Below are 14,154 nucleotides of genomic sequence, written 5' to 3' on the forward strand. Positions count from 1 at the left end.
CACGTATACCAAAGTGGGAGAGGTCTCTCAGTATTCCAAACCGCCATGTGGTGTCATAGGCCTTTTCCATGTCTAGGAATACAGACAGAAAGAACTGTTTGTGAACAAAAGCTTCGCGTATCTGCGCCTCGATACGTATCAAATGGTCAGTGGTGGATCGACCCTCGCGAAAGCCGCACTGGTATGGGTCAAGCAGTTTGTTTGATTCAAGGAAATAAAATAGGCGACGGTTTATCATTTTTTCGAAGACTTTGCAGAGATAGATTGTTAGCGCTATCGGCCGATAACTCGATACAGACGATGGATCCTTCGGCTGCTTCAGGATAGGGATCACTATGGCCTCTTTCCAGGCAGAGGGGATCTCGCCGGAACTCCATATAGAGTTATACAGACAGAGAAGGGTTTTCTTCGTTTCAGAGGGCAGGTTCTTTAACATTTCATATAATATGCGGTCAGGGCCTGGGGCAGATTGGTTGCAACAGGCGAGTGATGCCTGAAGCTCTGCTAAAGAGAAAGGCAAGTTATAAGGCTCGTTCCCGGTGCTCTTTCGGTCTAGTTTTTGTTTTTGTATTGCTGCTTTGTGTTTTGTAAATTCTGGGGAATAGTGCAACGAACTGGACACATGTTCAAAATGTGCACCCAGGTGGTTCGCTTGGTCTTTCAAGCTGTCGCCCTGTGTTTTTACCAAAGGGAGTGAATATGTTTGTCGTCCTCTCACCTTGTTAACCCTGTTGCAGACTTTGGCCTCATCTGTATACGAGTGTATACCTGATAAAAACTTCTGCCAGCTCTCTCTTCTGGCCTGTCGGCGCGTTCTCCTGCCTTCGGACTTTACCTTCTTAAAATTGATAAGATTCTCCGCAGTAGGAGAATCGCGTAGCAACCCCCACGCTTTGTTCTGTTTTCTAAGAACGTTCCTACATTCGTCGTTCCACCATGTGACACGGCGTTTGCATGCCGCACCACTTATTTCGGATATGCATTTAGAAGCGGCATCAATTATGAAGGAAGTAAAATATTCCACAGCAGCATCAGTTCCTAACGAAGACAAGTTGGCCCAGGAGATGCTGCTAGTAAGATTTCGAAATTTCTCCCAATCGGCTGTGTCAATCTTCCATCGAGGGGCTTGTGGTGATGGATCAGTTTTGGTTGTTCGCAGTAGTATTGGGAAGTGATCGCTCCCGCACGGATTTTTGGTAACTTCCCATTTAAGTTCAGATAATAGAGACGGGGAAGCTATGCTAAGATCAATAGAAGAAAAGGTTCTGTTTGCGAGACAGTAAAATGTAGGTTCCTTCTTGTTCAGGAGACACGCGCCAGAGGAGAAAAGAAATTGTTCAACAAGACGACCTCGCGCATCGATACGAGAGTCGCCCCACAGACTAGTGTACGCATTGAAATCGCCAAGAACAAGATAGGGTTCTGGCAATTCATCTATAAAGGACTGAAATTCATGTTTACGTAAGTGGTAATGGGGGGGGGGGGGTATGTAAAGTGAGCAGATGGTGATGAGCTTGTTTAGAAGAACAAGTCGAACTGCCACTGCTTCAAGGGGCGTTTGTAGCTGCAAACGTTGACATGCTATGCTTTTGTGAATTACAATGACAACACCGCCTGATGATGCGAGAGCATCATCGCGATCTTTACGAAACGTAACATACTGTCGGAGAAAATTTGTATGTTTCGATTTTAAGTGCGTTTCCTGTACACACAGCACTTTTGGATTGTGTTGGTAAATAAGTTCTTGGACATCGTCGAGGTTCCTAAGAAGGCCTCTGACGTTCCATTGAATGATTTGTGTATCCATAATGAAAGTAAATTGGTGCTGTGTGTACTGATGATAAGTGGTTCTTGAGGGAAAGGGAAAGGTTGGCGCTATCTTCTGCAGCCCTTGAGGGAGCACGGCTCAGCGCCAACGGGGAGGGGTAAGTGGGAGCGAAAGAAGGGATAGAGTGGAGTCGCCATGGCTGGGCGAAGCAAAACCGGCAGGCATAGGCGGCACGTATCAGGCCGAGATGGAAGGCCTTGGTGTGCTGCAGAGTCTGCAGGGGTGTTGTGCCAGGCCGGTCAGGCCCGGGGTGGGGTGGGAGGCCGTGAGGCCTTCCCGCTTGTAGAAATGTCCTTAGAGGCGTGCGGAGAGCCCTGACGAGTCAAGGAACTCCACGACGCCTCGAAGTGCAGAAAGGTGGTGTCGGCCGGGGAAGAGGAGATCTTCCTCCTTGCCAGAGGGGAGGCCCAGGCGGCGGAACTCCTGCAGGAGTGGGCCCCGCTGCTGGAGGTACGCCGGGCAGGCCAGCAGGAGATGTTCGATCGTCTCCGGCTCCCCGCAGGAGCTGCAGGCCGGGGACGTCGCTCGACCCAGTCGGTAGCTGCGTGCTGCCGTCCAGCTGCAGCCGATGCGGAGCCGGAGAAGGAGCGAGGTCTCCCTGCGAGCCAGGCCTCGCTGAGGGAGTGGTCGTGGGGGGCATCCCAGTGCCACCCGTTTGTCTGGGTGGTGTGTCGCCGCAGCCTCAGTCCTGTGAAGTCGCCCTCCGTCACGGCCCGACTGAGGGGCACAGTGGTGTGGTGGGCGTCCTTCGCCAGGGTGTCGGCTGCCTCGTTGCCCGGGATCCCTACGTGGGCGGGGATCCAGTGCAGGGACACCGGGTGGCCTGCGTCCTGCAGCGCTGTCAACCGGGTAGACAGCAGTGCGACTCCAAGGCTGGCGCTTTCTGGCCTCTGCAGGCCGAGGAGGGCTGCCTTGGAGTCGCAGAGGATGGCCGCTGGTACCCCAGGAAGCTCCTCGGAGAGTAGGTCGACGGCCAGGTGGAGGCCTGCCACCTCCGCTGCAGTCGAGCTGGCGTGTCTGGGCAGTCGACACTGCCTGCTCTTCTGCAGGGCTGGTGCCGTGCAGGCCGCCGTGGCAGAGCCGGTGTCCGGTACCACCGAACCGTCGACGTACACCAGGAGGTGGTCTCCGAGGGTCTCGTCCAGGAGGCAGGCGGCCGTCTGCTGCAGGGCGCAAGCGGGCGAGCGCCTCTTCGAAATCCCGGGCAGCTCCGTGGCGATGGGGAGAGGAGGCCTCTGCGGTGGGGGCAGCTGTACCGCATTCGGCGGTGGGTTGCCAACCACCTCCTCGTAGAGGCGGCACAGCTGACCCATCCTTGAGGAAGGCCGGGACTGGAGGCGACGCAGCAGGCCTCTGCCATCAGGAGCATGGTGGAGGCGGTCGACGTGCCTCAGCCCCTGCTGCAGGAAGAGGAGCGACAGGGGCCATGCTCCAGCCTCCGCAAGGGTAGCGGCAATCTGGGAGCTCCGGGGGACGCCCAGGCAGAGTCGGATGGCCGCCCGGTGCTGCAGCTCCAACTTTTCGAGGCGGCGTGGCGGCAGCGCCACCAGCGGGAGGGCGTACCGCAGGCGTGATGTGGCCGCCGCCTCGTAGAGCCGCAGGGCCCACTTCACCGAGCAGCCCTCTCCATGGGCAAGGAGCTGCGACACGGCCTTGCGGACCCTGATGGTCTGGGTCTGCATGGCCCCGACTGCCGGTAGCCAGGTTAGCCGGTGGTCGATGCGCAGCCCAAGGTACGACACAGTCGTACTCCATGGGATGCGCACGCCTTCCAGCTGCAGCCGGGGAGCTGAATGAATGTGTGTGGTTTAGTGGCGCAAGGGCCAGGTGTGGCCAAAGAGCGCCATGCCAGTGTTTGTTAGTTCGCAGTGAAGTGATGAATTCTGAGAAGTAGATGTGACGGGGCTGTAAAGGGGCCTAAAAATAATCGCTGTAAAGTGCGTAAAATATACATGTACTAAAATCATGGCAATGACTAATGATGTGTACTATGAAATGAGGAATGCATTCAGAAAGAAGAATTATACATTTAAAATATTTAAGATACAGTAATTGGCAAGAAGCACAACTACCTAAACAGAGCCCTTGAACCACAAGGGCCTGGAGGCATGTGCTATAAAAAACTATCACAGCAACATCCTCTGGAGAGAGGATGCGCTACGAACTTATTGGGCTAATAACATGTAGCACAACATCATTAAAAAAATCGAGGACTGCTTTGGCATTAAAAAGCGGTTCTTCACCAATAAACAGCATGGGATGCAGAGGGATATTGTAGCGGTATGCTACAGGAAAATGTTTCCTTCTCTCGGCTTCGGCTTCACGACACTCCACGAGGACATGGAGGACGGTCAGCCTCTCACCACATCTACCACAGGTTGGTGGTTCATCACCAGTGAGCAAAAAATTGTGGGTGCCGTACGTGTGTCCTATTCTGAGACGACAGAATAGGACATCAATTCGTCGTGTTTTCGTAGCTGAGGGCCAGAAACCTAACTGTGGTTTAATCATGTGAAGTTTATTATTTGTTTCAGCGTCCCACAAGCGTTGCCAGTGGCTTCGTAGCTTCTTTCGCAAGAAAGGCTTCAAGTCTGTTGCAGGAACAGCTACTGTAGGATTACTAGTGTGCAATGCAGCTGATGTGGCCATTTGATCAGCTCGCACATTACCCTCAATGCCTCTATGGCCCGGCACCCAGCATATAATGACATGCTGGTAGGATATATACGCTCTGCATAGAGTGGAATAGAGCTCAATGAGTACAGGATTTTTGTGTTTGCCGAGTGACATCAGGGCTTTCACAACGCTTAGAGAGTCTGTAAATATAACTGTTTTTTCAAGTTTTGTTTTCGTTATATGCTTCACAGTTGACAATAGCGCATAGGCCTCAGCCGTAAAGATACTTGTTTCCGGGTGGAGCACACCGGATTCCGAAAAAGATGGGCCGACGGCTGCATAATAAACCCCGGCATGTGACCTAGAAGCGTCCGTGTAAAACTCTGTACACGAGTACTTGGATTGAAGCTCTAGGAAATGCATTTTAATGTGCGCCTCTGGAGCGTCTTTCGTGACCTCTACGAACGATGTGTCGCACTCTATGATCTGCCACTGCCACGGCGGTAACAATTTAGCAGGAGCCATAGGACGATGTTCAAGCACTGGAACACCCATTTGCTCACTAAGATTCCTTACACGTAAAGAAAACGGTTTCCTCGCTGCAGGTCGGTTATGGAAGAGTGCAGCAGCGGTCATATCGTTTATGGTGGAATAAGAAGGATGTTCGTTGTTTGCTTGTACTGTCAGAAAATATACGAAACTGCTATATGAACGCTGCAGATGGAGTGACCACTGGTTCGACTCTACATAGAGACTCTGGATCGGGCTTGTTCGGAAAGCACCGGTCGCGAGGCGGATACCCAAATGGTGAATGGGGTCTAGTATTTTTAATGCACTTGGCGTTGCGGAGTTATAAACTATAGCTCCGTAATCAAGGCGCGAGCGGACAAGACTGTTGTACAAGTTTAGGAGGCATTTTCGATCACTACCCCATGTTGTGTGCGAGAGAATTTTTAAAAGGTTCATAGTCTTCAGACACTTTGTCTTCAGATATTTAAGATGGGGGATGAAGGTAAGCTTAGAGTCCAGAATTATGCCCAGGAATTTGTGTTCACTGCTCACGGATAGTTCCTCTCGATTGATCGTGAGATTTGGTTCCGGTGTCACACCTCTTTTGTTTGAGAAGAGTATGCATGTACTTTTCTGTGCGTTTATTTTGAACCCATTTACATCCGCCCATTTAGACAATTTGTTTAATCCAAGCTGCACCTGTCGTTCACAGATAGCGATGTTACATGATTTGAAACCTATCTGCACATCATCGACGTACACAGAATAAAACATGCTGCGTGGAATCACTGTATGCAGGGAGTTCATTTTTACAATGAAGAGTGTGCAACTAAGTACACCCCCTTGCGGCACGCCAGCCTCCTGGGTGAATGTTCTAGATAACACATTGCCCACTCTTACGCGAAACGTGCGGTTAGACAAGTAGCTTTCGACTGTGTTTAACATATTTCCGCGGACCCCCATCCCAGAAAGATCTCGCAGAATTCCGAAGCGCCATGTCGTGTCGTACGCTTTCTCTAAATCTATAAATACAGAAAGTAAAAACTGTTTATGAATAAATGCATCTCTGATGTTTGCCTCGATGCGAACAAGGTGGTCTGTTGTCGACCTACCTTCTCGGAAGCCACACTGGAAGGGGTCTAGTATTTTGTTATTTTCTAGGAAACTGATTAAACGCCGGTTTATCATTTTTTCATACAGCTTGCACAGGCAGCTCGTTAGAGCTATTGGCCTGTAGCTGCTGGCTAAGGACGGGTCTTTGCCTTGTTTAAGTATCGGGATGACTATGGCTTCTTTCCATGAGGACGGGATACACCCAGCCGCCCACATGGCATTAAAAAGAGACAGGAGTGTTTTCAGTGTTTCAGGGTGTAGGTATCTAACCATTTCATACATAATACGATCGCCACCTGGCGCCGAATTGTTGCAACATGTGAGAGATGCTTTAAGTTCGGCTAAGGTAAATGGTCGATTGTAAGCCTCACTCGAAGAACCTTTGCGGTTAAGGGGCTGCCGCTCTTCGCGTTCTTTGAACTTCAGGAAAGTTTCTGTATAGTGCGATTCACTTGATACATATTCAAAGTGTTCACCTAGACAATCCGCCTGGTCTTCCAGGCTATCACCTTGGCTACTTACTAAGGGTAGGGGATGTGACTCCCGGCCTATTAGTTTATTTACCCTATTCCAGACTTTCGTTTCATCGGTGTACGAATTTATGCTGGAGATGTACTTTTCCCAACTCTCTCTTTTAGCACGTCTGCGCGTTCTCCTGCCCTGCGACTTTGCTTGCTTAAAATTTATCAGGTTTTCAGCTGTTGGGGAGTTGCGAAGCAATCCCCAGGCTTTGTTTTGCTTTTTACGTGCATTTTGGCATTCCTCGTTCCACCATGGCAGGCGAGGCTTATTAGCCAGTCCATTAGATTGTTGTATGCACCTTTCAGCAGCGTCAATGATAAAACCTGTTATATACGCCACAGCATCGTCTATGTTAAAGGAGGCAATGTCATCCCGGCCTAAATATGTTATTTGTCGAAAAAGTTCCCAGTTAGCCGAGTCAAGCTTCCATCGGGGAACGTGTGGCGAGCATCTATCTTGTTCTGTTAAGCCTAGCATAATTGGGAAGTGGTCGCTCCCAAAGGGGTTCTTGAGAACGGACCACTCCAGGTATGGCATTAGTGTACTCGATGCTATACTTAGGTCAATGGATGAATATGTGTTATGTGTAACGCTGTAATACGTAGGCTCTTTCTTGTTAAGTAATGATGCGCCTGAAGAGAACAGAAAATTTTCAATTAGGCGACCTCTCGCATCGCAACGTGAGTCTCCCCACAAAGTGTTATGTGCGTTGAAATCTCCGACAACTATGTATGGCTCCGGAAGTTCATTTATGTAGTTTTGGAATTCGGTTTTATGTAGTTGATAATTGGGAGGGATGTATATAGAGCTGACAGTGACCAGCTTCTCAAACAACACCCCTCGGACAGCAACTGCCTCTAGGGGCGTACGAAGCTTTAGTTCCCGGCAGGCAACACCTCTGTCGACTACAATAGCCACACCACCGGAAGACACGACTGTGTCATCGCGGTCCTTACGAAAAATGGCGTATTGTCGGAGAAAGTTTGATTGTGTAGATTTAAGGTGTGTCTCTTGAACACACAGCACCTTAGGATTAAACCTGTGTAGGATTTCTTTGACGTCATCGAGGTTGTGTAGGAGTCCTCTGACGTTCCATTGTATTATTTGTGTATTCATGTTGGAAGTGTTTTTTTTTGTGCTGTGTGTTTAAAAGAGACTAATTTAACTTACAGAGCCCTTGTCGGGCCCTGTGATGCGGGCTTTTTCTTTTTTGGAGCGATCGCGAGATTCTCGCGGCTCCTTAGGCGCTGGCAGCGCCGTCTGACCGGTTGTTGTGTCCATCGCCTCTTGCGAGGCGCTGGACACGCGCTCTTGCGAGCGGTTGGTTTGACGGGAAGGCCTCGCCTCGAGGGACGAGGCCCTGGAGGCCACCAGCCCGGAGGTCGATGGCCCCTTCTTGAGAGTTGGCGGAGCAGCGCTAGCTGCTGCCGCCGAGGGGGCGGACGGCGTTGCCGCCGGCTCACTACGCGTGGGCTGGACAGCAACCGGTGGCCGTTGTGACGCCGCCCCCTGACGCGCCACTTCGGCAAAGCTGTTCTTTGGCAGATACGATACCCGCCTCCGTGCTTCCTTGAATGATAGGTTCTCTTTTACTTTAATTGTCACGATTTCTTTCTCTCTTTTCCAGGATGGGCAAGACCGCGAGTATGCGGCGTGCTCCCCATCACAGTTTACACAGTGTAGAGCGTTTTCGCAGGAGTCAGATATATGTTCGTGTGCACTGCATTTAGCACAGGTCAGTCGGCCTCGGCAGTTCTGCGAACTGTGGCCGAATCTTTGGCATTTGAAGCAACGGAGAGGGTTTGGGATATACGGCCTTACTCGGATTTTAACATAGCCTGCCTCGATGGTTTCTGGCAGCACACTCGAACCAAATGTGAGAATTATGTGCTTAGTGTCAATTTCTTTGCCGTCACGCCTTAGTTTGATTCGTTTTACGTTGGTAACATTTTGCTCTTTCCATTCTTCCAAAAGTTCAGCTTCGGTCATCTCCATCAAATCATCATCGGAAATAACACCGCGAGTGGTGTTCATGGTGCGGTGTGGGGTCACTGAAACTGGTATGTCCCCGAAAGACACTAGGTTACTTAGTTTTTGATATTGCTGTTTGTCATGGAGTTCCAGGAGGAGGTCGCCACTTGCCAGTTTCGATGCCTTATAGCCTGGGCCAATTGTCTGAGCTAGACATCTGGAAACGAGGAAAGGCGAGATCATTCTCGTTGTCTTTCCTGGTTTCTCAGAATGAATGACTTGATAGCGGGGAAAATTTTCAGTATGACGGCCAAAAAATTTAAATATTTCTTCGGTGCGCCCTCGTTTCTGAGGGCGATCAGGGAGTTTTGGGAAGGAACTGTCCATAGGAAATGTTCAGTTTTCGGCAGTAACGCCAGTCACCCACCGTGGAGCCCAACAAGGGGACGCCGCAAGTCTTATAATAAACAAGTCCTGCGGACGCCAACTGTACGTTTCCGCTATAACCAAATATGTACAGCCAAGGTTGGTTGTAGCACACAAGGTTAACCCTTGCTGCCGGGAAGATCGGAAGTAAAAAGAAGTGAAGAGAAGACAGGAAAGAATAAAAGTGACAGAGAAAGACGAAGATTGGAGAGGAGGATAGGAAAAGGCAACTACCGATTTCCCCCGGGTGGGTCAGCCCGGAGGTGCCGTCTACGTGAAGCCGAGGCCAAAGGGGCGTGTTGCCTCCGCCGAGGGGCCGTAAAGGTCCAAACACCCGGCATCGGCTCAACCCCCAGGATCCTCTTTTCCCCGGACACGGCTAAGCCGCGCACGGCTACACGCGGGAGGGTCCAAGCCTCATGTGCTCGGGTCCGTGGTGTCGCAACACACCAAACGCCTGCTGACGCAGACGCCCCTGCGGGGCGGGGAGCTGAGCGCCGTGCCGCTGCTCTCGGGTGGACGAGGAGGGCCACCGTCTTCCCCGTCGAAACCGAGAGTCCGATGCTTCCCAGGTAGGCGGCCGTGGTGTCCAGGGCTCTCTGGAGGGCCAGGCACACGTGGCGGCTTGACTGCGGCGGTCCCCGCACCCACAGGGCGATGTCATCCGCGTAGATAGAGCACTCCACCTTGTAGCGAGGGTCGGTCGGCAGTGCAGCAGGCAACCGGGCCAGGGCGAGGTTGAAGAGAAACGGGCTCACCACTGACCCTTGTGGTACGCCTGCTGCGACCGGACGGGGAGTGCTCTTTGCATGGCCCACGCGGACCCTGAGGGTGCGGTCGTTCAGGAACGATGACAGGAACCGCCGCAGGTTGCCGCCAATGCCCAGGAGGTCCAGAGCCTGCTGGACGACCGCATGTGGGAGGCCATCGAACTCCCCCTTGACGTCGATGAGGAGGAGCATGGCGAGGTCTCCGCTGGCCCTGGCGTCCTCCAGGGTGGAGACGACGTCTGCGATGGAGTCCGCAGTGCACCTTCGGCGCCGGAAGCCTGTCTGCTGGTCCGCGAGGAACCCGCAGGCGCGGGCCACCCATTCGAGCCGTGCCAGAGCAATGGCCTAAAAAAGGAAATGTTGCTTTAGATTACAGAGCCCTTTCCAGGCCCCGTAACTCGGGATTTGTCCTTTCTGAAGCGGTCGAGGGAGCCTCGCCGCTCCTTAGGCGCTTGGTGCGCCGTCGGGATGGGTGTAGTGTCCATTGCCTCTTGTGAGGCGCCGGACACGCGCTCTTGCGAGCGAGATGTTTCGCGAGAAAGTCTCGCCGCGAAGGAGGAGACATTTGCGCCCACCAGCCCGGAGGTCGATGGGGCTGCCTTTGGGCCTGAGCTGTGCCGGCTGTTGCCAGCGCTAGCTGTGGCCGGTGAGGGTGAGTCAGCCTTGACTGCACCCACCGTGGGAGCTGCTGGCGGGCCTGCGGGTTTACTACGCGTAGCGCAGGCTGCCACCGAGGACTGTGGCGGTGCCGGCAATACTGAGGTAACCGGCCTTGTTTGCTGGTTGGGTGGAGTGGACTTAGCTCCTTCCACCCTGGGGGCAGGAGCCACAAGCGACAGCTCCCTGCGCGCGGGCTGGGCAGGTGGCAGTAGCCGCTGCGACGCTGCCCCTTGACGCGCCGCATCAGCATAAGTGGTAGTGTGGAATGGTGAGCATCTTTTGCGTGCTTCCCTGAACGATATGTTTTCACGGACTTTCAGTGTTAGAATTTCTTTCTCTTTTTTCCAGCTTGGACAAGACCGGGAGTAGGCTGGATGATCACCATCGCAATTTACGCAGTGAGGTGTAGCCTCGCAATTGTCTGAGGCATGGCCTTGTACTCCACACTTGGCACAGGTGAGTCGACCATGGCAGCTCTGCGAGCCATGGCCGAATCTTTGGCATTGGTAGCATCGCCTAGGATTTGGGATATATGGTCCTACTGCTATTTTTGTGTAGCCGGTTTCGATGCTTTGTGGTAAGACGCTTAATTCAAAGGTAAGTATCAGGTGTTTCGTGGGAATTTCTTTCTTGTCCCGTCTCATAACAATGCGCTGCACATTCGTGACATTCTGCTCCTTCCATCCTTCCAACAATTCGGTTTCAGATGAGTCGATGAGGTCTGCTTCTGATACTACCCCCCGTACTGTGTTCATGGACCGATGCGGTGAAACAGTAACTGGGACATCACCAAAAGTAACAAGATTGCCGAGTCTATTGTATTGTTCTCTATCACGTAGTTCAAGGAGAAGGTCACCACTTGGCATTTTGGTGACCTTGTAGCCAGGGCCTAGCGTGTTGGTCAAGCTTTTTGCAACTACAAATGGGGATATGGTTCTTGCTAGTTTTTCGGTTCTTATACTGTGGACTACTTGAAATCGTGGGAAAATGTCTTTAGGTCGGGTGAACAAGTTTATAATCTCATCGGTGCGTCCCCTCTTCTGAGGGAGACGATCAAGAAGCCTAGGAAAAGCGGGTGTTCCCATAGCAATTTGGTGTAGTTCGGCAGCAATGGCAGCCACCCACCTCGGAGTCCAACAAAGGGACGCTGCAGCACTTAACGTGTAAGGCTGCAGGCGCCAGCCGTACATTGCCGCTATAACCTTATATACAAACCCAAGAGAGGGCACCTACACAAGGTTAACCCAAGCCGCCTATGAAAAGTGAGGAAGTAACTGAAGAGAAGAGGTGACAGGACAGTGAGGACAGAAAAATAGAGAAGAAAAAGATCGGAGAGGGGGACAGGAAAAGGCGACCGCCGATTTCCCCCGGGTGGGTCAGTCCGGGGGTGCCGTCTATGTGAAGCAGAGGCCAAAGAGGTGTGTTGCCTCCGCCAGTGGGCCTGAAAGGTCCAAACACCAGGCATCGGCTCAACCCCCAGGATCCCCCTTTCCCCAGACACGGCTAAGCCCCCCGCAGGGGCGTCTGCGTCAGCAGGCGTTTGGTGTGTTGCGACACCACGGACCCGAGCACACGAGGGTTGACCCCTCCCGCGTCTAACCGTGCGCGGCTTAGCCGTGTCCGGGGAAAAGGGGATCCTGGGGGTTGAGCCAATTCCGGGTGTTTGGACCTTTACGGCCCCCCGGCGGAGGCAACACACCCCTTTGGCCTCGGCTTCACGTAGACGGCACCCCCGGACTGGCCCACCCGGGGGAAATCGGTAGTTGCCTTTTCCTATCCTTCTCTTCAATCTTCGTCTTTCTCTCTCACTTTCAATCTTTCCTGTCTTCTCCTCTCTTCTATTTACTTCCGACTTTCCAGGCAGCGAGGGTTAACCTTGTGTGGTGCAACCAACCTTGGCTGTACATATTTGGTTATAGTAGTGGCGTACAGCTGGCGTTTTGCAGGACCTGTCTTTTCCGGGTCCTGCAGCGTCCCCTCGCTGGGCTCCATGGTGGGTGGCTGGCGTCGCTGCCGAAAAATTCTATACCTATGGCTGAACAATTCCCGCCACTCCCTGATCGCCGTCTGAAAAGAGGGCGCACCGAAGATGTGTTCCAGTTTTTTGGACGCCAAACACAGAATTTCCCCCGATTTCATGTAATTCACTCTGAAAAGTCAGACACATCAGTACGTACAATTTCACCTTTCCTTGTCTCAAAGTCTTTGACTGATATTTTTGGAACAGGCTAGAAAGCACCCAGGAGGCAAGCGGGGATCTCCTCTTGGAACTCCGTGATGTCAAACAATACGAGAAACTGCCCAATCTAGTGTCATTTGGAGATGCCCAATTAACAGTAACCCCACACCGTACTATGAATACCACCCGTGGCGTTGTCTTAGATGATGACCTGTTGCAGCTGAGTGAGGCTGAACTCCTTGAGGGTTTCAGTGATCAGAATGTCATCAATGTTAAACGGATTAAAATGAGGCGAGATGGCAAAGAACTCCTGACCAAACACCTAATACTTACTTTCAACTCAAGTGTCCTGCCCGAGTCCATCGAGGCCGGGTACATCAAGCTTCGTGTTAGGCCATACGTGCCAAATCCCCTTCGATGTTTCAAATGCCAGCGGTTCGGCCATAGTTCGCAGAACTGCCGAGGCCGCCAAACCTGTGCGAAATGCAGTGCTCACGAACACTCCTCCGAGTCTTGTGAAGGTTCTCTACATTGTGTTAACTGTGATGGGGAGCACGCCGCATACTCGCGGTCGTGCCCATCTTGGAAAAAAGAAAAGGAAATAGTGACAATTAAGGTAAAAGAAAACATAACTTTCAAAGAGGCACGAAGGCGGGTTACCTACCTGTCTAAAACCAGCTTTGCCGATGTGACGCGTCAGGGGGAAGCGTCGCAGCGGCTTCCGGCTGCTGTCCGGCCCATGCGTAGTGAGCCGGCGGTGAAGCCATCTGCCTCCTCGGCGACTGCAGCTAGCGCTGCTCCGCCACCCCAGCAGAAGGGGCCATCCACCTCTGGGCTGGTGGCCTCCAAGGTCTTGTCTCTTGAGACGAGGCCTTCACTGCGAACAAACCGCTCTCAAGAGCGGGTGTCCAGCGCTCCGCAAGAGCCGATGGACACATCTTCCAGCCAGACGGCGCAGCCAGCGCCAAAGGAGCGGCGAGAATCTCTCGACCGCTCCAAAAAAGAAAAAGCCCGCATCACAGGGCCCGACAAGGGCTCTGTAAGTTAAGTTAGTGTTTTTACACGAGACACACAGCACAAACATCGTTTGCAACATGGCGACACAGATACTACAGTGGAACGTCAGAGGACTACTTCGTAACCTCGACGACATCACAGAACTCATACATAAATTTAATCCGAAGGTGCTGTGTGTCCAAGAAACACACTTAAAACCTACACAGTCCAACTTTCTCAAGCAATATGCCATTTTCCGTAAAGATCGTGACAACGCTTCTGCCTTGTCCGGAGGTGTAGCCATAGTTGTAAATAAGTCTGTTGCTTGCCAACAGTTTGCCCTTCAAACGCCTCTCGAGGCTGTATCTGTGCGAGCAATTTTATTCAACAAGCTTATAACGATCTGCTCCATTTACATACCACCCAACCATCACCTCACTAAAACTGAATTTTACAGCCTCATCGACCAGCTCCCAGAACCATACATTATCACTGGTGATTTTAATGCTCATCATACCCTTTGGGGAGATTCGCGATGCGACGCGAGAGGTCGACTCATTGAA

The 14,154-nt window shown here is 52.1% G+C and overlaps 1 protein-coding gene across 1 annotated transcript in view; it reads right to left on the minus strand.

Moving 5' to 3' along the window:
- Nucleotides 1-5,878: 5,878 nt before the first annotated feature.
- Nucleotides 5,879-14,154, minus strand: part of LOC125943048 (uncharacterized) — a 29,091-nt gene continuing 20,815 nt past the window's right edge. The window contains exon 2 of the mRNA XM_049661382.1: nucleotides 5,879-8,363. Coding sequence (XP_049517339.1) covers nucleotides 7,751-8,363 — 613 coding nt within the window. The 3' untranslated portion in view covers nucleotides 5,879-7,750. The remainder of the gene's footprint in view (nucleotides 8,364-14,154) is intronic.

Source organism: Dermacentor silvarum, chromosome 2 (assembly GCF_013339745.2).
Source record: "Dermacentor silvarum isolate Dsil-2018 chromosome 2, BIME_Dsil_1.4, whole genome shotgun sequence".
NCBI classification, from domain to species: Eukaryota; Metazoa; Arthropoda; class Arachnida; order Ixodida; family Ixodidae; genus Dermacentor; species Dermacentor silvarum.